Source organism: Henckelia pumila, chromosome 4, assembly GCF_033568475.1.
Source record: "Henckelia pumila isolate YLH828 chromosome 4, ASM3356847v2, whole genome shotgun sequence".
In the NCBI taxonomy this organism is placed as follows: Eukaryota; Viridiplantae; Streptophyta; class Magnoliopsida; order Lamiales; family Gesneriaceae; genus Henckelia; species Henckelia pumila.
The window spans coordinates 23,106,200-23,129,512 of NC_133123.1; the positions used below are offsets into that span (position 1 = coordinate 23,106,200).

The 23,313-nt window shown below is 38.7% G+C and overlaps 1 protein-coding gene and 1 non-coding gene across 2 annotated transcripts; both read left to right on the forward strand.

The window, feature by feature from the left end:
• Positions 1–4,338: 4,338 nt before the first annotated feature.
• LOC140870254 (small nucleolar RNA U3) lies at positions 4,339–4,552 on the forward strand. The gene has a single exon (XR_012147224.1). It is a non-coding gene; the product is annotated as a small nucleolar RNA U3 (small nucleolar RNA).
• Positions 4,553–19,605: 15,053 nt separating this feature from the next.
• On the forward strand, positions 19,606–21,672 carry LOC140864405 (small ribosomal subunit protein uS15). The gene is made up of 5 exons (XM_073268575.1): positions 19,606–19,722; positions 19,839–19,911; positions 20,023–20,161; positions 20,262–20,448; positions 21,391–21,672. The coding sequence occupies exons 1-5, from the start codon at positions 19,700–19,702 to the stop codon at positions 21,422–21,424; spliced, it is 456 nt and encodes a 151-aa protein (XP_073124676.1). The 5' UTR covers positions 19,606–19,699; the 3' UTR covers positions 21,425–21,672.
• The last annotated feature ends 1,641 nt before the right edge of the window (positions 21,673–23,313 follow it).

The window sequence follows — 23,313 nt, forward strand, 5'->3', positions numbered from 1 at the left end:
TCCCCGTAGCCTCCGCTCCTTCACCCTCTGATGATCCCTTTCTGGTCCCACTTGTGGAGACCGGGGTGGCGAATGATCAGGCCCTTTTTACTGCGGGTCCTTCATCTCCGTTGACGCGGAAGAGGAAGGCTATAGAGGAGCCAGAAATGGCCATTCTCAGTGATCCGGAAGAGGTGGCTCCCCTTTCCCCCTCCTTCCAGCCCTTGGCCCCATTTTACCAGGCCGCGCCGGGCTCCAGGTGCCAAGGAAAGTATATTTCAGGCCGGCGCCTCTGGTCGAGGAGTGAGGTTACTAAAAGACCTCATGACTCCTGCGGAGAAAAACCATCTCTACCATCGGGGCCCCAATGCTAAATATTTTGAAGGCACCAACCGTATTCTATCCGTAAGTTTTATATTTCTAAGTTTAATGGTATTTCGTTTTTCCTTTCTGACACCTATGCTTTCAGGGTCTGCATATGCTGGTGGACAGCTACGAAGATGCAACCCGATTTGGTCGGATCGAAACAGATCGGGCACATGTGGAGGCTGAGAGGTCCCGTGCTGCTGCGGAGGAAAATAAAAAACTGGAGCAAGAGCTGTTGATGATGAGGCAGACTCATGATCAAGTGGTTTCCACCCTCCAGTCTGCTCTAGGGACGGCTGAACAAGCTCTTCACTCTGCTCAAGTGAATCTTGAACGTGCTGAGACCGATCTGGGGCAAACCCGAGATGCTCTGATCGTGGCGGAGAGCCAAGCTACATAAGCTCAAACTGAGGCGGCTCTTGTGAAGGACAAGGCTGAGAAGGCTGTGTCCGCGCTGGAAAGCCGCCTGAAATCAGAAGAAGAGCTGAAGGCCTCTTTCCTTTCATCTGCCAAATTCCAAGAAGCGGTAGTGGACAAGTCATACTCCTTTTTCCAGACCGACTTTTACAAGTGCCGAGATCAATTTGAAGAGGTCGGCCTGTGGCCTTCTGATAAAAGGGATTTCCCGGATTTGGACAAGGAAAGGAGCTGAAGATGCAGAGACGGCCCCGGCTAAAGGAGCTCTGACAACGGAAGACGGGAGCCCTTCTGATAACCCCGCAGTTTGAAATATTTTTTGTAATTGGGCCGTAAGAACCCCACCTCTTGTAATCCTTTATTATTAATGCTATTCACAACTTCTTCATTGTGTGATGTATTGAATATTTGAATCCTTCCCCACCATAACAGAACAAAGCTTGTCTTTCTTTGGGTTCCACTGGGTGCCAGGACCTGGAACCTCCCAGGCTTATATATGTCTTGGGCTAAAAATGGGTGTCGGGGTCTGGAACCTCCCGGGCTTATATAATGTCAAGGGCTTATATATTCCTTGGGCTTAAGATGGGTGCTAGGGCCTGGAACCTCCCGGGCTTATATAATGTCAAGGGCTTATATATGCCTTGGGCTTAAGATGGATGTCGGGGCCTGGAACCTCCCGGGCTTATATAATGCCAATGGCTTATATATGTCTTGGGCTTAAGATGGGTGCCGGGGCCTGGAACCTCCCGGGCTTATATAATGTCAAGGGCTTATATATGCCTTGGGCTTAAGATGGGTGCCGGGGCCTGGAACCTTTCGGTCTTATATAATGTCAAGGGCTTATATATGTCTTGGGCTTAAGATGGGTGCCGGGGTCTGGAACCTTTCGGGCTTAGATAATGCCAAGGGCTTATATATGCCTTGGGCTTTAAGATGGGTGCCGGGGTCTGGAACCTCCCGGGCTTATATAATGTCAAGGGCTTATATATGCCTTGGGCTTTAAGATGGGTGCCGGAGTCTGGAACCTCCCGGGCTTATATAATGCCAAGGGCTTATATATGCCTTGGGCTTAAGATGGGTGCCGGGGCCTGGAACCTCCCGGGCTTATATAATACCAAGGGCTTATATATGCCTTGGGCTTAAGATGGGTGCCGGGGCCTGGAACCTTCCGGGCTTATATAATGCCAATGGCTTATATATGCCTTGGGCTTAAGATGGGTGTCGGGGCCTGGAACCTCCCGGACTTAGATAATGCCAAGGGCTTATATATGCCTTGGGCTTAAGATGGGTGCCGGGGCCTGGAACCTCCCGGGCTTATATATGTCTTGGGCTTAAGATGGGTGTCGGGGTCTGGAACCTTCCGGGCTTAGATAATGCCAAGAGCTTATATATGTCTTGGGCTTTAAGATGGGTGCCGGGGGTCTGGAACCTCCCGGGCTTATATAATGTCAAGGGCTTATATATGCCTTGGGCTTTAAGATGAGTGCCGGAGTCTGGAACCTCTCGGGCTTATATAATGTCAAGGGCTTATATATGTCTTGGGCTTAAGATGGGTGTCGGGGTCTTGAACCTCCCGGGCTTATATAATACCAAGGGCTTATATATGTCTTGGGTTTAAGATATATATTTAAAACTAGAAACCGAGCCATCCTAAAAGAGAGCCCATGCTTTAAAACAAAATGTATTAATTATAATATATATTTAATTATTTAAAGTTAAAAGTAATTTTAGCCCATGTTAAATTTTTATTTAGCACAATACTTAGTCCAACATATTTTTTGATACATATTTTTAATCCTATTTTTTGAAATATATTTGTGGAATTTGTGTGTTTGATTTAGTAAATGAAGCACACCCTCTTCTTCATGTCATTTTTATATTCAAGTTCCTTCTCACTTGCTTTGAATGTTCAAATTTTATCACTTTTTTTTGTTTCATTAAATTAGATTTCATTTTTTTAACTGATTGATTTAATTGATGTGTGTGATTATGAGTTTATTAGAAAATAATTGTGAAGTATGCTTTTTGATATTTTTTAAATATGATTTCATTTAGTTTTTATTATTTTCTATGTCATTTTTTGCATTTTTTTTGTTGTAAAAACGAAATTAACGTGTGTTTTCAAGATATTTCTTGTAGGATTTATAAATTTTGTTGGATTCATTTAGAAAATTTTTGCACTTTAAATTTTCTTCATTCTTTTATAATAATGAATGGATGTGGTATTTTTGGAGTAATTCACGTATTAATTTTTTCATGATGTGCACTAATATCTATTACTTGAAAAATCATATTTTTCTTTATGATGAGTATATCCTTATCGATTGAAAAAAAAAATTTATATATTATATATGCGAAATTCATATTTTTTACAACAATCAAGACTTTTTTGGAGTGATTTCACTTGAATCATCATGTCTTTAGGGCTCGTTTGGTTACTTTACTAATAGTCTCGGTACTAGTTATTATGTTCAATCTCATGTTTTTCTCGTCATATTATTTATTCATCTATTAATTATTTATTATAAATCAATCAAATCATTAATTATTTATTTCACATCAATCCAATCATCGAATTTAAATTACTATATTACCCCTTATAAATAATATTATTCATATTTTATTTATTGTTAAAAGAACAAAATGGTAATTTATCATTTATATATAAAATTTAATCAATCAAATCAAAAAAACCATAATCTATCAATCAAATCAAATATTATATTAACTATCATTTTTTATTTTTTTTTTATTACATTACATTGCTTATTCAGATACTATTTATCCTATCACCCGAACCAAACGGTACATTAGTGGTTTATATTTTTTACCATTAAAAGTTTTGAAAATGTTTTTTTATATAGTATTTTTATTTTTTTATTTTAAAATATTTATTTTACATTATTTTAAATATTTACCGAATCAATCAGCTCGTATTAAAATATTTTTGGCTACGTTCCTAGATAAAACTGTATATAACAATAGGCTTTGTTATTTCGTAACACTAATTATTTTCTAAAATAATCAGTATATCAAATTGTTAAATTAGTTAATTATATCGATACATGGATGAGGTGATATTCAATCCTCGTATTTTTAACGAAATTTTAAATCGGACATCCACAAACTAAAATTTAACTACATAATTTGTTGGAAAACATCCTTGATGGCTTTGTTTTTTTTAAAAAAATAAATTTTTTATAATTATTTGGCATGTTTTTGAAATAAATAACAAGATAAATAATCACATTTATATACATAATTTTGAAATTTAATTATATTTAATTAAATGAAAATTTTGTAAACCCAGAACGTCGTATAGAAGGAGTTAAATTCGAAAGAACTTGAACTTATCAAAAACAAATTTACATAATTTTCTTAGTTTCAAGTAATTATTTTAAATCAACTTGAAAATAAATATAGGTTATAAACAATCTGATTGAAATTTCCCTAAGCACGTGTCATTAGCAATTCATTCGTCCCGCGTTAACGTACATACGAACCAAATTAGTCCCACATCGGTCAATCATGAAGCAGATAAACTTATCATATGTCCGTAAGCCAACCTCTCAGGTCACGACCTTACTTGAACAGGATCTGTTCTATAGGCTCGTACCTCTGTGTCCTTGAGTTCTAAGGAGACAGGAAACCAAGTCTGGTGGATGAGTTATGACCGCAAGATCAGAGCGTGATTAACAAGTCCATGTCCCATCTGAGCCATTGGATCAGTAGAGGATCGTTCTCGATCTACTCTGTGGGTCGAGGTGGTCTTGCGGTTGTCTGACAGACTCCACAATCATTTTTTTTGCTATTGTTTTGCTTTTGAAACTTCTGGTTCCGATTCATGCTTATGAATTATAAGTCTCACTGCCTTCCATTTAACAAGAATTATTCTCCATCATTTGCCATATTTTACAAATTCCAAAATATTGGATAAATTATCTTCACAGCAATCACGAGCCGGGTTGAGTCGACGCTATCTGTAGGGTACTGTCCTGCGAGCGGCATGTACTAAGCCCACGAACCGTAGCGTGTTTTTATAGTTTGAAATTTGAATAATTATCCAGACATTATTTTTTTATTTTTAAATTAATATTTTTTTTCATATATTTTTTTATTAGGAGTGAAATTATTGTCTAAAAAATTTAAATATATATATATTTGAAATTTTATATATAGATAAAGATATTTTGAAACACTTAAAAAAATCACGTTGACACTTAGTAAGTGAAACAACATGCATCAAGTCTAAATCTTGGGAGGACTCATATTCATGGAGTCTGTTGCAAGAGATACAAACTGATGAAATTTTTTCCCCTAAAAACCAATACTAGACCGTGATGAAAATTTTTCAAGTTAAAGAAAAATTTGAGAATTACTTCTTATAATATGTGCCTAAAGAATTTAGGTAGAAATTTTATAAAAAAAAAAAGGTGAGAAGTGTTTGTTATAACTTTTCTCAAACACTACGTAATGACTTTTTCCATTTAATTAGTCCGATCGATGTTTTTGCATTTGGAGTTTTGTATTGCTTGAGATTCTACAAATGGGTTTTACGTTTCTGATATAGAGTATTTTATTCTTATTGGCCATGTGAGTTATATAATATATTTCCATTCAAGTCCCTTCACCGTATGTTAGTTCACCTCCAGAAAATACAAAATTTTAGCTCTGAATTGTCTGGTTTCAGGCTAAATGGAAGCTATGGCAAAACAACAAATACATCGATCCGGTATTAGAAGTGTCATTGTGTAACACCCCACTGTATCAAGACGGTCTTTTCAGCGTGCTTATGTCCTCACTCACACGCACCCTGAGAAACTTCCCAGGGGATCACCCATCCTATAATTGCCCCAAGTCAAGCACGCTTAACTTTGGAGTTCTTATGTGATGAGCTTCCGAAAAGAAGATGCACCTTCTTGATATGAATAGTACATATGAAATCTTTTAAACCCTCCTCAACCATGTAGTCCCATACCTACACAGTCTCAGAATCCCTCTCATTCCGGCATGGGATCAGTTCATTCATGTCTCCCTCCGCCTAGAAGCCTACCAGGAGCCGCTCATTGTCCGTGCAACCTCTTGGCACCGGCGATCACTCTCTGCCTCTTCAGCCCCGGGCGTCACATGCCCACCAGCTTCCGCTTGGTTCGTCCCCGAACCATACCGTACTAAGAGAGGTCGGCTCTGATACCATTTGAAACACCTACTACTAATAAAATGCGGAAAAACTTTTTTTTTTTTTTTAATAATACTATACATATACGCCCATACATATATGTATATAAAAATAACATATATTTCTTAAATAACCTGAAAAATATTAAATAAATAAATAAATCCTTAAAAATGTTTCATGCATCAATTTAAAATGATAAACAATGCTGCTGAAAAATCTCATATGCGGAATAATATTAAAATAAAACATGTTTCAAAATTCCATCATAATAGACTAAATAACTGCGACGGTCACGGGGTCCACTGCTCCGTGAGCTCATACGTCCTCACCACCGATAGGAGCTACATAAAAGTCATCATGCTCACCTGCACCATATAAGCGTAGTGAGCCTAGGGGCTCAACATGTCTAATCCTTTATAACAAGGTTAAAAATAATGCATCACGTAGATACTAATACATATACATGTACATGAGCATGCATGGAAACATTTTTCATAACATAAATGCTGAATCATAAATCTTAAACATAACATAACTTTTTTCATCATACATAACATAATTGAGCATGTCATAAACATAAAAACTGAGTATGGTCATATCCATGAATGTGACTAATAACTGTGCCGACTGATCAGTCTAAAGAACCATCGTACGTGGCGGTGGATAAATCCACCTCTATGCTGGTAGTAAACTACCTCTGTGCCAGTGGTAAAACCACTTCTATGCCGGTAGTAGAACTACCTCTGTGTCAGTGGTAAAACCACTTCTATGCTGTCACATCACTTCAATTTCCATAAAAATATTTTTCATGCTCAATTCTTAATCATAAACACATCATAAAATATTTCATGTATGCATGCACTTAAAATATTTCCGTAATATATATTTAATTAATTTTAATAATAAATATACTTTTACTTAAAATAGACTTCATGCATAAAAATAATTAAATATATATTCCGGACTTAGTTTATTTTCATGGGTTGGTCCAGACTGCTGATCACTCACTCTAAGCCCATTAAACTTAAATAAAATCCAATAATCATATTTTAGCCCAAATAACTTAATTAAACTTAACTTGACCTAAATAAAATATTTAAGCCCAATTACTTAACTTAAGCCCAATAAAACTATAGACTGGCCCAAAAATTCTCATGGACTCCCAAGCCCATAAAAATCATTGTGCTAACTTAAATAAATTATTTAAGGCTCAAATAAAATTATTTGGAGGTCTAAATAATTTTATTTCTAATTAATTGGCCCAAAAACCAATTAAAACATTAAACATTTAAAAATTAAAATACTCAAGCCCGGCCCACCTAACCCGGACCCGGACCGACTTAACCCGACCCATGACTACTTGACCCGACCCAGCACTCAACCCTGACCCATAACCCGACCCAGCAACCCCCCAAACCCCAAACCCGATCACCCCACTCCTTCTCTTCTCGGCTGGGCGAGCAGCAGTTACTTCCGGCGATTGGCCGGCCAACTCCGGCCACCACTGGCCGAAGTATTACCACACACATCTAACCTACTCCTAGGCAGTTCAAACAAGACAAGAATCAGCCCAAACGGTGGTCCGAGGAAGGAGAACGAAGCCTTGCAATAGGCTGTCCCCCAGCTCGCGCCCAGCCCTGAGCGGCTGCCGTAAATTCGATCGTTCTCCCTACTCCGGCCATATTTTTCCGTGAAACCACTTCTCAATCCTAGCCAACATCTAGGGGGTTCAAACCCTTTAGACCTCACCCCAAACCATGTACTGAGGAGGGAGAACGAAGCCTTCTCCCTCAGAACCCAAATCTGCGCGATCTGGTGCACTAGAGGAGAAGTGCTTCGTTTCAGACCATCCATGGACAAAACCAACAGGACCACTCAACCACAAGGACCCTAAGACATGCCCTCAGATGTGGATTAGCCGCCTGGACCTTTACCATGCATAAAAAACGTGATCATACTCATGAAAGATCAAGTAAAACGTGAGAAAAAGGAAAGAAAAATACCATCTGCATATAAGTCTGAACAACAAACATATATACCACAAACTTTCTGCTATAAAAACCAAAATAATAGCTTATATGGTGTTGAGAAAAGAATTAAACATGCCTTTCGTAATTTTCCTTGAATAACACGCGATTGCGGGAGCACCGGGACGAAGAACGAGCGACCAAACTTCTAAATTTCTTGAAGGAACGTCTATGGGATCTTGGGGGTTTTTGGATCGTGAGAATGGGGGAGGGAGATGGCTGATGGGGTTTGGAATAGATTAGGGAGTGTTTTAGGTTTAAATTTTGGGTAGATAATATATTAATAGTAGATATTACTCAAAATAAAGATATTATACCTTAAGCAAAATCTTTAAAACTCTTAAAAATAATAATAATCTGATACTAAAAACCATTATCCCGAAATTAAGACTTGAGGGATTTTTAAATATTAATAAAAGTCAATAAAATGACTTATTTTGGCCAAAAATCAATTATTAAATAAATATATAACTAAATACTAAAATTTTCTTGACAAAATACATTAAAATAATATTTTAAGCCTCATAAAACTCATAAAATATTTTTGGCTAAAAAATATTGGTATCTCGTCCGTCCACAGTCCCGTCTACGCGATCAAAATAATAAATATTCTCAAAAATCCAAAAAAATATCATAACTGCGGGTTAAATGATAAAATAAATTTAAATCATGCATATAATTCACATAATAACACATAAATGTCATTTAACCCAAATATAAATTTTTAAATAATTATTTTCCCTAATTATGCATGCGAATTTACGTATTAAAATTTCCGGGTGTTACACATTGAGATACATTCATGTGGGATTATTATATATGTGTTCAACAAAGTTCGGTACTGTAACACCCGGTATTTTTAATTACATAAATCCGCCTGCATAATTAGGATATTTAATTATTTAAATTTATGATTTATGGGTTAAATAATTATGTGAATTATTTATGCATGATTTAATTTATTTTTTTAGCATTTAACCCATAATTAGTGGTTTTTATGATTTTTAGTATTTTTATTATTTAATCGCGTAGACGGGACCGTGGACGGACGAGATGACGACTTTCTAGCCAAATTATTTTATGAGCCTTTTTGGAGCCTTAAAATATTATTTTGAGTTTTATTATCTCAAAATTTTAGGTATTTAATTTTATTTAATTTTAGGGGTCATTTTTATCCAAAATTAGTCAAAATATTGACTTTTTAGTATTTTTAAAATTCCCCTAAATTATTATTTCGAGATTTTATTTAGGTGATCAGATTTTTAAATGTTTATTTAAGAGTTAAGTTGTATTTTAATTATTTTAAAACCTTTTTATTTAATTATTTAACCTATATTCTAATTAACCTAAAATTTAAACCTATTCTACCCAAACCCCTTAGCCGATCTTCCCACCCCCATCAGCCGCCACTCTCACAGAAAGTCTTCATCATCTTCGACCTAGCAACCTTCAAGACTCCATAGCCATTTTTCGAAGGTTCCAAGCAAGCCAAGGCATCCCGTCGTCGCCCCGTCGTCCCGGAAACGTCCTACGCGTGTGCTAATCGTCTTCTACGGTATTAAGGCATGATTTTCTTCACTTTTCAAACCTATATCAGTGTATGTATGTGTGTGGGTGTGTATCATCAGAATCGATATTTTTGACAACAAGCTTTTCGATTTTTCCTCCAAAATTGCTCTCGGTTTTGACATTGGTGTTTGCATGCTCACGTTTTCATGTCCATGGCTAGGTGGGCTGCTGGTCCACGGTTAGAGGGGTACCTTGGGGTCCCTAGGATCGAAGGGTGGGGTCGGACATGGACTGGAAGGGGCTAGGTTCGGCCTGGTTCAGACTGAACCATGTCTGCCCGATTTTCTGCACAGCTTAGGGCTTGGTGGAAGGCGGCGTCGGCTTCCTTGGCTAGGCAGCATGGGGTTCGGACCAGGGGGGGGTTCGAACCGGCAGGACCCTGGGGAGGTCCTGCCGGCGGGGCTCCGGCCACGGCGGCCGGAGCTGGGCTGCAGCAGGCCGGGAGGGCCTGCTGCTCGAGCGGCCGAGAAGGGGAAAGATAGGCTTGGTTCGGGTTCTAGGGTTTATGGTGGGTCCGGGTCGGGTCAAGTGGTCCGGGTCGGGTCTAAAATAATATGGGTTAAGTTAAGTGGGTCCGGGTCCGGGTTATTTTATTTGGGCTCGGGTATTTTTATTTTTAAGTCTTTAAGTTAATTAGGAATTAAATGGACTAATTAAACTCCCAAAAAATTTAATTAGTACCATTTAATTTATTTGGGTTCCATTAAATTATTTTGGGTTATTTTAGTTATTTTTGGGCTTTTAATAATTTTTATTTAAGTTTTTAAGTTGGCCAGAAATTTTTATGGGCTTGGGAGCCCATGAAAGTTATTGGGCCTATTATTGGGCTTTTGGGCCCATTGGGCCAGGGACAGTGTTATTGGGCCTAATTTAGTCTTAATGGGCTTTGGTTGATTTATGGGCCAAGTCTTAAGTTAATGGGCTTGCATGTCTAGGGCCAGCAGCTGTATCAAACCATGAGAAATTTGCATGTGTCCTGAGTTTATATTTAATTATTTTTATGCATGAAAAGTTATTTGAATATTTATATGATATTAGAAAATAAATTAAATATAAATGAAGGACACACAATTTATTTAAGTACATGCATTCATGAAATCAATTTTTATGCTATGATTTAATGTCTATGGTTGAGCAAATAAAATATTTTAGGTGGAAATTGAAGTAGTGTGGCCATTTATGTATGGGCAGTTTTCTGCCATTTATGTATGGGCAGTTTTCTGCCATTTATGTATGGGTGGTTCGCCACCAGCCTCGTACGATGGTTTCTTAGACTGATCAGTCGCACTATGGGTTACACTTACGGATAGGACCATTCGATGTTCAGAAAATAAATGCTCAACAACTTATGTATGTATGATATTATGTATGTTATGTATGTTTAATTATGTAATTTATGTTAAGTAATTTTTAAGCATGCTCATTCATGTATATGTATGTATTAGTATTAAATTGATTTAAATTATTTTAAACCCTTGTTAGTATGCATGTTGGGCCTCTAGGCTCACTACACTGATATGGTGCAGGTGAGTACGTAGAGGAACAGGTTACTCCTACCGGGGGTGAGGATGTATGAGCCGTGCTGCAGTAGCCCCGTGACCGTGACAGCTTCTGAGTCACCGTGCATGATGTTATGATACATTTTTAATATTTTTATGGGTTGAGATGTTTGAATATTTTATTAAGTATTTTTAGTGCATGCACACAATTTTTATTTATTTTATTTATGCAGTATATTTTAAATTATAGGGTTGACTCAGATATTTATTTAATTTAAAGAATGCATTTTATTTTAAGCATTTTATTTAGTGCATATATGTATGGGCATATATGTACATATATTTTATTTAGTAGTATAAAAAAAAAAAAAAAAAAAATTCCGCATATTTATTTATTATAGAGTTAGGGTCGTTTCAGTTGGTATCAGAGCACGGTCCTTGGAGGGGTCACTACTGCTATGCTAGCTCAGAAATCCACGCTACCGGTCTGTAAGTTTTAATGTTTATAGTATGATTTAATTTCTAGAATTTAAAGTTAGCCTTAATTTTAAACACTTAGTTATGCATGGCGATTTACGTAAATAAATATGTGGTGGTGCAGAATGCCTCCCAGACAAGTGAACCGACGTGGGAGACCTCCACATCCACCTCCACCTCCACCGCCACCTCAGCAGCACCCCATGACAGCACTGGAGCAGGCCAGTGCCACGATGATGGCGGGTATTACTGCCTTGCTGGAGCAGCAGGCAGCCCGTCCCAGACTCTCCCACGAGGAGGACGTCGCAGAGAGGTTCCAGAAGAAGGGGCCTAAGGAGTTCTTGGGGACCACCGATCCGTTGGTGGCTGAGGGATGGATTCGCTCTCTTGAGTCCATCTTCGACTATATGGGGATCACAGACGCCGACAGGGTGAGCTGTGCTACGTATATGATGCGAGGCGATGCAGCCCTTTGGTGGGAGGGTGCAGTCAGAGGAGTCCATCTACCTACACTGACGTGGGCTGAGTTCAGGCGTATCTTCTACGCCAAGTATTTCACTGAGGACGTGCGCAGCCGCATGATCCGTGAGTTCATGAGTCTCCGTCAGGGGGACAGGTCTGTGTTGGAGTATGTGAGCCAGTTTGAGAGGGGCTGTCGTTTTGTGCCCATGATTGCTGAGAGCCCGCATGAGAAGCTGCGTCAGTTTGTGGAGGGCCTGAAGGCTGAGATCAGGCACGACGTGCGTATGGCAGACGTCTTCACATATGAGTCTGCAGTCAGCAGGGCCTTGCGTTCCGAGGAGGGACGGAGGGAGATACAGAGAGAGCAGCAGGGTAAGAGGCAGTTTGTGCAGACAGGGTATCAGCGACCACCTTCGCAGCCACCTGCGAAGAAGCAGTCTACAGGGCCATCTAAGGGCCCGAATCAGCAGAGGCCTCAGGGGAAGCCACAGCAGCAGACTAGGGGCGGGGCCCCTACTCCAGGGAGATATCCAATGTGTCCGAAGTGCCAGAAGATGCATTCCGGGCAGTGTCTTTTGGGAGCAGGAGTTTGCTATCGCTGCAAGGAGCCAGGGCATCAGATTGCCAACTGCCCGCAGAGGCAGAATGTCAGTGGGCGAGTTTACGTGATGCAGGCTGAGGAGGCAGATCCAGATACCTCCTTGATCACCGGTATATCTAACCCATAGAACTTTTTCAATTCTTTGCTTATGTTTAATTGCGATCATATCTGAATGCCTGTTTCATGAGTTTAATTATCAGCATCCTAGAATAAGAATTTTGTTTCTTTGTGATTAGAATTAAGGATTGTAGTGTTTTAACCTTGGGAGCGTAGTGGGATGAATTGTTGGGAATTTCTGCGTGCAGGGAGAATTCTAGTTGGAGGCAACTCCACGTATGCGTTGCTAGATTCAGGAGCCACGCATTCGTTTATCTCCCGGGATTTTATCAGACGGATAGGCATTACACCAGAGGTTGTAGACAGTGGTTACGATGTTACCATGCCATCCGGACAGATTATCACTACCACTAGTGTCATCAGGGATCTGGCATTGGAGCTGCAGGGACACTCCATTCGAGCAGATCTAGTGGTTCTTCCATTGACTGAGTTTGACTTGATTTTGGGTATGGACTGGCTATCAGTTAATGGAGCTTCGATTGATTTCCGACGTAGGACAGTATCAGTGAAGCCAGCAGAAGGTGAGATGTTTACTTTCTTTGCATCTCAGTCTAGCAGTATTCCTCAGATGATATCACTTGTTCGTGCGAGGAAACTGTTGCGCAGTGGATGTCAGGGTTTTCTGGCTAGTGTGGTCACTACCTCAGATGTTTCTAGCAGATCGTTATCAGATATAGAGGTGGTACGTGACTATCCAGATGTTTTTCCTGACGATGTTGCAGGAGTTCCACCAGTGAGGGAGGTGGAGTTCAGTATTGAGTTGTTGCCGGATACTGTGCCTATCTCTAAGGCACCGTATCGACTTGCTCCTACAGAGATGAGAGAGTTGAAGGAGCAGATTCAGGAGCTGTTGGAGAAGGGCTTTGTTCGCCCTAGTTTTTCTCCATGGGGAGCTCCAGTGTTGTTTGTGAAGAAGAAGGACGGCAGCATGAGATTGTGCATTGACTACCGAGAGCTCAACAGAGTCACAGTGAAGAATAAGTATCCACTACCGAGGATAGAGGATTTATTCGATCAGTTGCAGGGAGCTTCGGTATTCTCCAAGATCGATCTGCGATCTGGTTACCATCAGCTGAGAGTCAGAGATTCAGACGTGTCTAAGACTGCCTTTAGGACACGGTATGGACACTATGAGTTTTTGGTGATGCCCTTTGGGTTGACCAATGCTCCAGCAGTTTTTATGGATCTCATGCATCGTGTCTTCCAGCCGTATCTAGATCAGTTTGTCATTGTATTTATTGATGACATATTGATATACTCGAGGAGCATTGAGGAGCATACACAGCATTTGCATACAGCCTTGCAGACTTTGAGGGAGCATCGACTGTTTGCAAAGTTCAGTAAGTGTGAGTTTTGGTTGGAGCAGGTGGCGTTTTTAGGCCACATTATTTCTAGAGATGGGATTGCAGTGGATCAGTCCAAGGTGCAGGCAGTGAAGGATTGGGGGATTCCAAATAATGCTTCGGAGATTCGTAGCTTCTTGGGTTTAGCAGGATACTATAGGAAGTTCATCAAGGGTTTTTCCTCTATTGCAGTACCCTTGACTTCCTTAACCAAGAAGAACGCGAAGTATAGTTGGAGTCCAGATTGTCAGAGGAGTTTTGATCAGCTGAAGGATGCACTTACTTCAGCACCTGTGTTAGCTATGACAGTGCCACATGAGGAGTTAGTGGTGTACACCGACGCGTCCAAGCTTGGTTTGGGCGCAGTACTTATGCAGAGTGGCAGAGTTATCGCATATGCGTCGCGACAGTTGAAGATTCATGAGCAGAACTATCCGACGCATGATTTGGAGCTTGCAGCAGTGGTATTTGCGTTGAAAATCTGGAGGCACTATCTTTACGGCGAGAAGTGCAAGATTTTCACCGACCACAAGAGCCTCAAGTACTTCTTCACCCAGAAGGAGTTGAACATGAGGCAGCGCAAATGGCTTGAGCTTGTTAAGGATTATGATTGTGACATTAGCTATCATCCGGGTAAGGCTAATGTAGTGGCAGATGCTTTGAGTCGGAAGTCGTCAGTGGTATCATGTTTGACTGTGCAGTTACCACTACAGACCGAGATTCAGAGATTTGGTTTGGAGTGCTATCCGAGTGGCCATGCACCGAGCTTGTCAGTGTTGACGGTGCAGCCAGTTCTGCGAGATCGGATTAGAGAGGGACAGTCCACTGATGAGGAGCTACAGCGATGGAGACAGAGAGATGAGGCCAGAGGTAGTCTCTTGTATACAGTGGAGGATGGCATCGTTCAGTACCGTGGGAGGATGTGGGTACCGAACGTTGATCAGTTGAGAGCCGAGATTCTAGCAGAGGCTCATGCATCTCCGTACTCCATTCACCCCGGAAGTACGAAGATGTACCGAGACTTACAGTTATCATATTGGTGGCCCGGGATGAAGAGTGACATCGGGAGAGTGGTGTCAGAGTGCTTGACTTGTCAGCAAGTCAAAGCAGAGCATCAGCGTCCAGCAGGACTTCTTAGACCTCTCCCTATTCCGGAATGGAAGTGGGAGAATATTACGATGGACTTTGTGGTTGGCTTACCGAGGAGTACCAGAGGGTGTACAGCGATTTGGGTGATTGTGGATAGACTCACCAAGTCAGCTCATTTCTTGCCGGTAAGAACTACTTACACTTTGACACAGTATGCAGAGCTTTACGTCAGAGAGATTGTTAGACTGCATGGCATACCAGTGTCTATCGTGTCAGACAGGGATCCGAGGTTCACCTCAGCGTTTTGGAAGAGTCTGCACACAGCTTTGGGGACTAGACTTTTGTTCAGTACAGCATTTCATCCCCAGACAGATGGTCAGTCCGAGAGAGTGATCCAGGTTCTCGAGGATCTTTTGAGAGCTTGTGTCATCGATTTTCGAGGATCTTGGGAGACTAGACTGCCATTAGTGGAGTTTACCTATAACAACAGCTTTCAGTCGTCTATAGGTATGGCTCCTTATGCAGCACTTTATGGAAGGAGATGCAGATCTCCTGTGCATTGGGATGAGGTTGGTGAGAGGATTTTGTTGGGTCCAGAGATTGTGCAGCAGACAGCTGACATCGTGACGCAGATTCGAGATAGGATGAGGACTGCGCAGAGTCGGCAGAAGAGTTATGCAGATGCCAGACGACGCGATTTGGAGTTCGCAGTCGGTGATCACGTATTTCTGAAGGTGTCACCTATGAAGGGAGTAGCGCGTTTTGGACGGAGTGGCAAGCTTAATCCGAGATATATAGGGTCATTCGAGATCTTGGAGCGAGTTGGCACGTTGGCCTATCGTTTAGCTCTACCTCCAGGGCTAGCGGCAGTGCACAACGTTTTCCATGTATCCATGCTTCGGAGATATGTCTCCAATCCGTCGCATGTGTTGGATTTCGAGCCCTTACAGTTGCCACCAGATCTTGTATACGAGGAGAGACCAGTGCGAATCTTGGCTAGAGAGGAGCGGAGGCTTAGGACGCGGGTCATACCGATGGTCAGAGTCCAGTGGCTGAATCACTCGGAGGAGGAAGCTACTTGGGAGACCGAGGAGGATATGAGGACTCGCTACCCGGAGATGTTCGGGTAAGTACTTTAATTTCGAGGACGAAATTTAATTTAAGGGGGGGGAGAATTGTAACACCCGGTATTTTTAATTACATAAATCCGCCTGCATAATTAGGATATTTAATTATTTAAATTTATGATTTATGGGTTAAATAATTATGTGAATTATTTATGCATGATTTAATTTATTTTTTTAGAATTTAACCCATAATTAGTGGTTTTTATGATTTTTAGTATTTTTATTATTTAATCGCGTAGACGGGACCGTGGACGGACGAGATGACGACTTTCTAGCCAAATTATTTTATGAGCCTTTTTGGAGCCTTAAAATATTATTTTGAGTTTTATTATCTCAAAATTTTAGGTTTTTAATTTTATTTAATTTTAGGGGTCATTTTTATCCAAAATTAGTCAAAATATTGACTTTTTAGTATTTTTAAAATTTCCCTAAATTATTATTTCGAGATTTTATTTAGGTGATCAGATTTTTAAATGTTTATTTAAGAGTTAAGTTGTATTTTAATTATTTTAAAACCTTTTTATTTAATTATTTAACCTATATTCTAATTAACCTAAAATTTAAACCTATTCTACCCAAACCCCTTAGCCGATCTTCCCACCCCCATCAGCCGCCACTCTCACAGAAAGTCTTCATCATCTTCGACCTAGCAACCTTCAAGACTCCATAGCCATTTTTCGAAGGTTCCAAGCAAGCCAAGGCATCCCGTCGTCGCCCCGTCGTCCCGGAAACGTCCTACGCGTGTGCTAATCGTCTTCTACGGTATTAAGGCATGATTTTCTTCACTTTTCAAACCTATATCAGTGTATGTATGTGTGTGGGTGTGTATCATCAGAATCGATATTTTTGACAACAAGCTTTTCGATTTTTCCTCCAAAATTGCTCTCGATTTTGACATTGGTGTTTGCATGCTCACGTTTTCATGTCCATGGCTAGGTGGGCTGCTGGTCCACGGTTAGAGGGGTACCTTGGGGTCCCTAGGATCGAAGGGTGGGGTCGGACATGGACTGGAAGGGGCTAGGTTCGGCCTGGTTCAGACTGAACCATGTCTGCCCGATTTTCTGCACAGCTTAGGGCTTGGTGGAAGGCGGCGTCGGCTTCCTTGGCTAGGCAGCATGGGGTTCGGACCAGGGGGGGTTCGAACCGGCAGGACCCTGGGGAGGTCTTGCCGGCGGGGCTCCGGCCACGGCGGCCGGAGCTGGGCTGCAGCAGGCCGGGAGGGCCTGCTGCTCGAGCGGCCGAGAAGGGGAAAGATAGGCTAGGTTCGGGTTCTAGGGTTTATGGTGGGTCCGGGTCGGGTCAAGTGGTCCGGGTCGGGTCTAAAATAATATGGGTTAAGTTAAGTGGGTCCGGGTCCGGGTTATTTTATTTGGGCTCGGGTATTTTTATTTTTAAGTCTTTAAGTTAATTAGGAATTAAATGGACTAATTAAACTCCCAAAAAATTTAATTAGTACCATTTAATTTATTTGGGTTCCATTAAATTATTTTGGGTTATTTTAGTTATTTTTGGGCTTTTAATAATTTTATTTAAGTTTTTAAGTTGGCCAGAAATTTTTATGGGCTTGGGAGCCCATGAAAGTTATTGGGCCTATTATTGGGCTTTTGGGCCCATTGGGCCAGGGACAGTGTTATTGGGCCTAATTTAGTCTTAATGGGCTTTGGTTGATTTATGGGCCAAGTCTTAAGTTAATGGGCTTGCATGTCTAGGGCCAGCAGCTGTATCAAACCATGAGAAATTTGCATGTGTCCTGAGTTTATATTTAATTATTTTTATGCATGAAAAGTTATTTGAATATTTATATGATATTAGAAAATAAATTAAATATAAATGAAGGACACACAATTTATTTAAGTACATGCATTCATGAAATCAATTTTTATGCTATGATTTAATTTCTATGGTTGAGCAAATAAAATATTTTAGGTGGAAATTGAAGTAGTGTGGCCATTTATGTATGGGCAGTTTTCTGCCATTTATGTATGGGCAGTTTTCTGCCATTTATGTATGGGTGGTTCGCCACCAGCCTCGTACGATGGTTTCTTAGACTGATCAGTCGCACTATGGGTTACACTTACGGATAGGACCATTCGATGTTCAGAAAATAAATGCTCAACAACTTATGTATGTATGATATTATGTATGTTATGTATGTTTAATTATGTAATTTATGTTAAGTAATTTTTAAGCATGCTCATTCATGTATATGTATGTATTAGTATTAAATTAATTTAAATTATTTTAAACCCTTGTTAGTATGCATGTTGGGCCTCTAGGCTCACTACACTGATATGGTGCAGGTGAGTACGTAGAGGAACAGGTTACTCCTACCGGGGGTGAGGATGTATGAGCCGTGCTGCAGTAGCCCCGTGACCGTGACAGCTTCTGAGTCACCGTGCATGATGTTATGATACATTTTTAATATTTTTATGGGTTGAGATGTTTGAATATTTTATTAAGTATTTTTAGTGCATGCACACAATTTTTATTTATTTTATTTATGCAGTATATTTTAAATTATAGGGTTGACTCAGATATTTATTTAATTTAAAGAATGCCTTTTATTTTAAGCATTTTATTTAGTGCATATATGTATGGGCATATATGTACATATATTTTATTTAGTAGTATAAAAAAAAAAAAAAAAAAATTTCCGCATATTTATTTATTATAGAGTTAGGGTCGTTTCAGGTACGATGTTGCAAGTTGTTGCTACGTTAGATATATAATGAACAAAGAGCACCAAAGCATCCTGCTTTTACTGCAAACAACTTTTATTTTATAGTAAATCCAAAAGGTTGAAATCTAATATTCCGCGGATTTCATTGATGCATTTATATTTTGAGAAAACCCATAAATTTTCTTGACGAAACACCAACATATCATATATTTTTATTTTATAAAATTAAGCTGAGCTACCAAAGAAACCAAGCCATGATTTTAATATCAAATCAGTTTAGTCTTTTATCTTACGGTACTAAAGATTTTCCTCTATGCTTATTCTTGACGGCGTTTCTTTATTTTCGTTTACATTACGACATTTGTATCCAAATCATGAGCCCAAACAAGATATTTAGTTATTTAAACTTGGTCGACCTTTTTTTATTATTATTTCTTCAACTGTATTGAAATTTACACTAAAAACGTGGGTTTCAAAATTAAAAAAAAATTGACCATGTCTAAATAACTAAATGGGCCGAGCCATTTCATCAGACATCGCAGTAAGAGCCTAATCTTTATGCAAGTGGTGGAATTCCGAATTATGGATCTTAGGATTAGTTATTTTGGACCAGGCCTTTTTTTATGGCCCATTTATAGATAGTATCGGCCCGTTTCACTTAGTGATAAAACCCTAATCGTCTGCAATGTAGGCGTTTTGTTAAGTTCAGAGGCAACCGAATTTTCTTTAGTGAACGCTGCAGCGTCGCCGCCGTCTCCTCCGCCACAATGGGTCGTATGCACAGCCGCGGGTATTCTTCTCCCAGCTTTCTCTCTTTTATTTCGATTCACTGATATAAGCCTGCTATTTTTTTTTGTGAGAACCACGCTTTGTTTAGGTTTTTTCCGACTTTTTATTTGATTTCAGTAAGGGTATCTCCGCTTCAGCTCTTCCATACAAGAGAACTCCTCCCAGCTGGCTCAAAATCTCCTCGCAAGATGTGAGTTTGTTAAAAAAAAAGGGTTTAATTATAATGTCACATTCGTGCCCATTACAAGCCTGTTCATTTTGTGAATTAACTGGATGTGTTTGTTTATCGGTTCATTCAAAGGTTGAAGATAATATCTGTAAATTTGCGAAGAAAGGAATGACGCCTTCTCAGATTGGTGTGATTCTTCGTGATTCTAATGGTATTGCTCAGGTGAAGAGCGTCACTGGCAGCAAGATCCTTCGTATTCTCAAGGCCCACGGTATTATTTAATTTTAACTGCTTGTCTGCGAGAATTGATCATCTTCTGAATAAAATGGTGGTTCATTTACCGATGAGTTTGGTTGATCGATAACGTATAGGTCTTGCTCCGGAGATTCCAGAGGATTTGTACCACTTGATTAAGAAGGCGGTGGCAATCAGGAAGCATCTGGAGAGGAACAGGAAGGATAAGGATTCCAAATTCAGGTTGATTTTGGTGGAGAGCAGGATTCATCGCCTTGCTCGATACTACAAGAAGACCAAGAAGCTACCGCCCGTCTGGAAATAGTAATATGCCCATACCCTTATCTCTGTGTTGCTTTTCGATGCAGTAATTTACTAGAAATATTATTGTGTATTGTTTGTGTAATTCTGAAGCCATTGGAGGTTATTATTATTCTAAAAGAATAATCCTTGAATCTATCACTGCTTTTCTGGAAACAGTAGGTCATTTGTATAATTTCTTCCATTTTATTGGAGTTTGTATGAAACTGATGTTTGTCTGTTAATTTCAAGACTAGTTTTGGGCGGCAGATTGTGATTGCGATATATTTTAATCTGCTTTCGACTTAATAAATTGTGTCACGGCTTACTCAGTAACTGATTAAAGGAATTTATTGTGGTTGACATGTTTGTTTTCTGCATATTGTGGGTCGTGGACTGGTTTAAGTGCTATGAGCGATGTGGTAGATTGATTTTTTATGCAAGGCTTGTGTAATTGTGTTGTGACTTGTGACTGTGGCATTACCTTATATTATCTTTTTATGCAAAGCCTTGTGCTGTGACTGGCAATCTAGAATTATTAAGCTGTTTTTTTCAGATACAGGAAAATATTTTTGCGTGGAGAGCTAGTTAAGCAAAGCTAGTCAATACTTTTAGTGCTGTTGAAACTTTAGAGGAAAAGTGAATTGGAAAGTATTCATTAATTCATTATGTAATAGATATCATATATTTTGCGGTTACTTGTAAATAGCAAGCTTTGTGTGAAACTCAACAAGTGAAGGACTGTAGATTTGTTCTGTTCTATTTGTGCACACACGTATATTTGCCAACTGCCATTGCTATGTTGAAGTAGTATGAGTTCCAGAGGTTTCTGCGTGCCTGAGATGATTCTTGACAAAGTTGTATTTCTCTTTCTGCTCAACTATTTGCATTTCCTAGTATGTCTTCTTCGTTATGTAGTTTTTTTCTAATTTTTTTGCAAATTATCGATGAAACTCTATGATGCAGCGAGTCAACCACAGCAAGCACACTTGTCGCATAAATCAGGTGGTCGCCTGGAGTGGCTTGGGCGAAAATTCGAGATGGTTACAACTTCAGCCAGGATATATGCTGGGGCAAATGGCACGATGTGTTCTTATAGGTCGAGTTGTTTCGTTTGACAATGGTCAATGGTATTATGTTTAACTTCAAGATTAATGACAATTTTGAATCTTTCGGTTTTTTTGTCGTGTTTAAGTTTGTTTTGGATATGTACGAGCCAATGCACCGAGTATTTATTATTTAACTTAATGGTGTTTGAACTTTGACGAAAAAATTATCACCTTGTTTTTCTACTTAATGGTTTTTATAATACGAAATTAGGCCGCCATTTTAAAAATATATGTTGGAAACATGGAATTTAATCGGTCTAATATGTTTGTATATTATATATAATTTAATAATAAAATTAATTAATAAATGACAATTTACTTAAACTGGAATTTTTATAAATACTAGTAAAATGATGCATTCGCCTTGTGTGTGTACAATCAACATGATTTTATGTGAGAAGTTATATTTTAGATTAGAGAAGTTATATTTAGCGGAGAAGTGCACAATAACAAATATGATTTTATGAGAGAAGTTGATGACAAAAATTATATTTAATGGGGAAAATGAATAGTTAGCCTACATATGAAAAAAGAAATGAGAAAAAGGGGTAGAATAATAGGGGTGCAAATGAACCGAATCGAGCCGAATAATGGTAAAATTTTAAGGTTCGAATTCGGCTCGATAAGAGTATATTCGAGTTCGAGCTCGATTCGAAGTTCGATAATTTCAAATATTTTGGCTCGAGTTCGGCTCGAAATGAAGTTCGAGTTCGGTTCGAAATATTCGAACCTATTCGTGAACTATTCGGATATTATGGTTCGAAAGCTCGAAATGTATATATATTATTATATAATTATATTATATTAATTAAATATTAAGACTCGCGAACTATTCGCGAACTATCGAACATAGTAATTTCGGCTCGAGCTCGATTCGAAAAAAAGTTCGAACATGTTCGAATTCGGCTCGAGTTCGATAAGCTCGAATACGAATCAAATATTTATCGAGCGGGCTCGTAAAGCTCACGAACACGTTCGGTTCGTTTGCACCCCTAGGTAGAATGATTAAAAAAAAAAAAAAAAGATGGTGTCCTCTACCTCTTGTAGTGGGGAAAGTGGATAGTTAACCAGAGAAAAGAGGGGTAAAATGAGAAAGATAATAAAATAATTAGCCTACAGTTTTTCTAGCATGCTCAACTATTATAAAAGAGTAAAATATATTTTGTTACATAAAATATATGTAAAATGTCAAATTGATACACGAACTAGTGAAAATGGTTAAATTGATACATGATTCAACTAAAAAGTCTAATTTATCCTTTAGTAATGATTTTAAGTTCAATTATTTTTAATAATAAATTCAACTAAGTGCACATTTTATTTTTAAAGTAATTTTTATTGATTGTCAATTAAAATTTATATTAATTTAAAAATTATAAGAAATGAGTATCTTAATATTTTTATAATATATTTATATTGTACTCATTAATAAATTATTTATATTTTTAAAATATTAATAATATATAATAAAATGGTGTTTTTTGCAATCTATGTAAATAATTATCCATTTAAAAAATTGATATAAAATATATATTAATAAAACAAAAAAATCAATAAATAAATTATATTCAGGACTAAGATATATTTAATAACGATAAATATAATTAAATAAATATTTATTTATTTATATTTAATTCAAATGCGAGTAAATAATATAAACTTACAAATTATTAAATCAAGTGGAGAAATTTTGGGTTATTAGAACTAGACAATGAGATATTATTTCTATGAGATTTGTTTTTTAATGATCTAATATATAATGTTGAAAATTTTTATACCA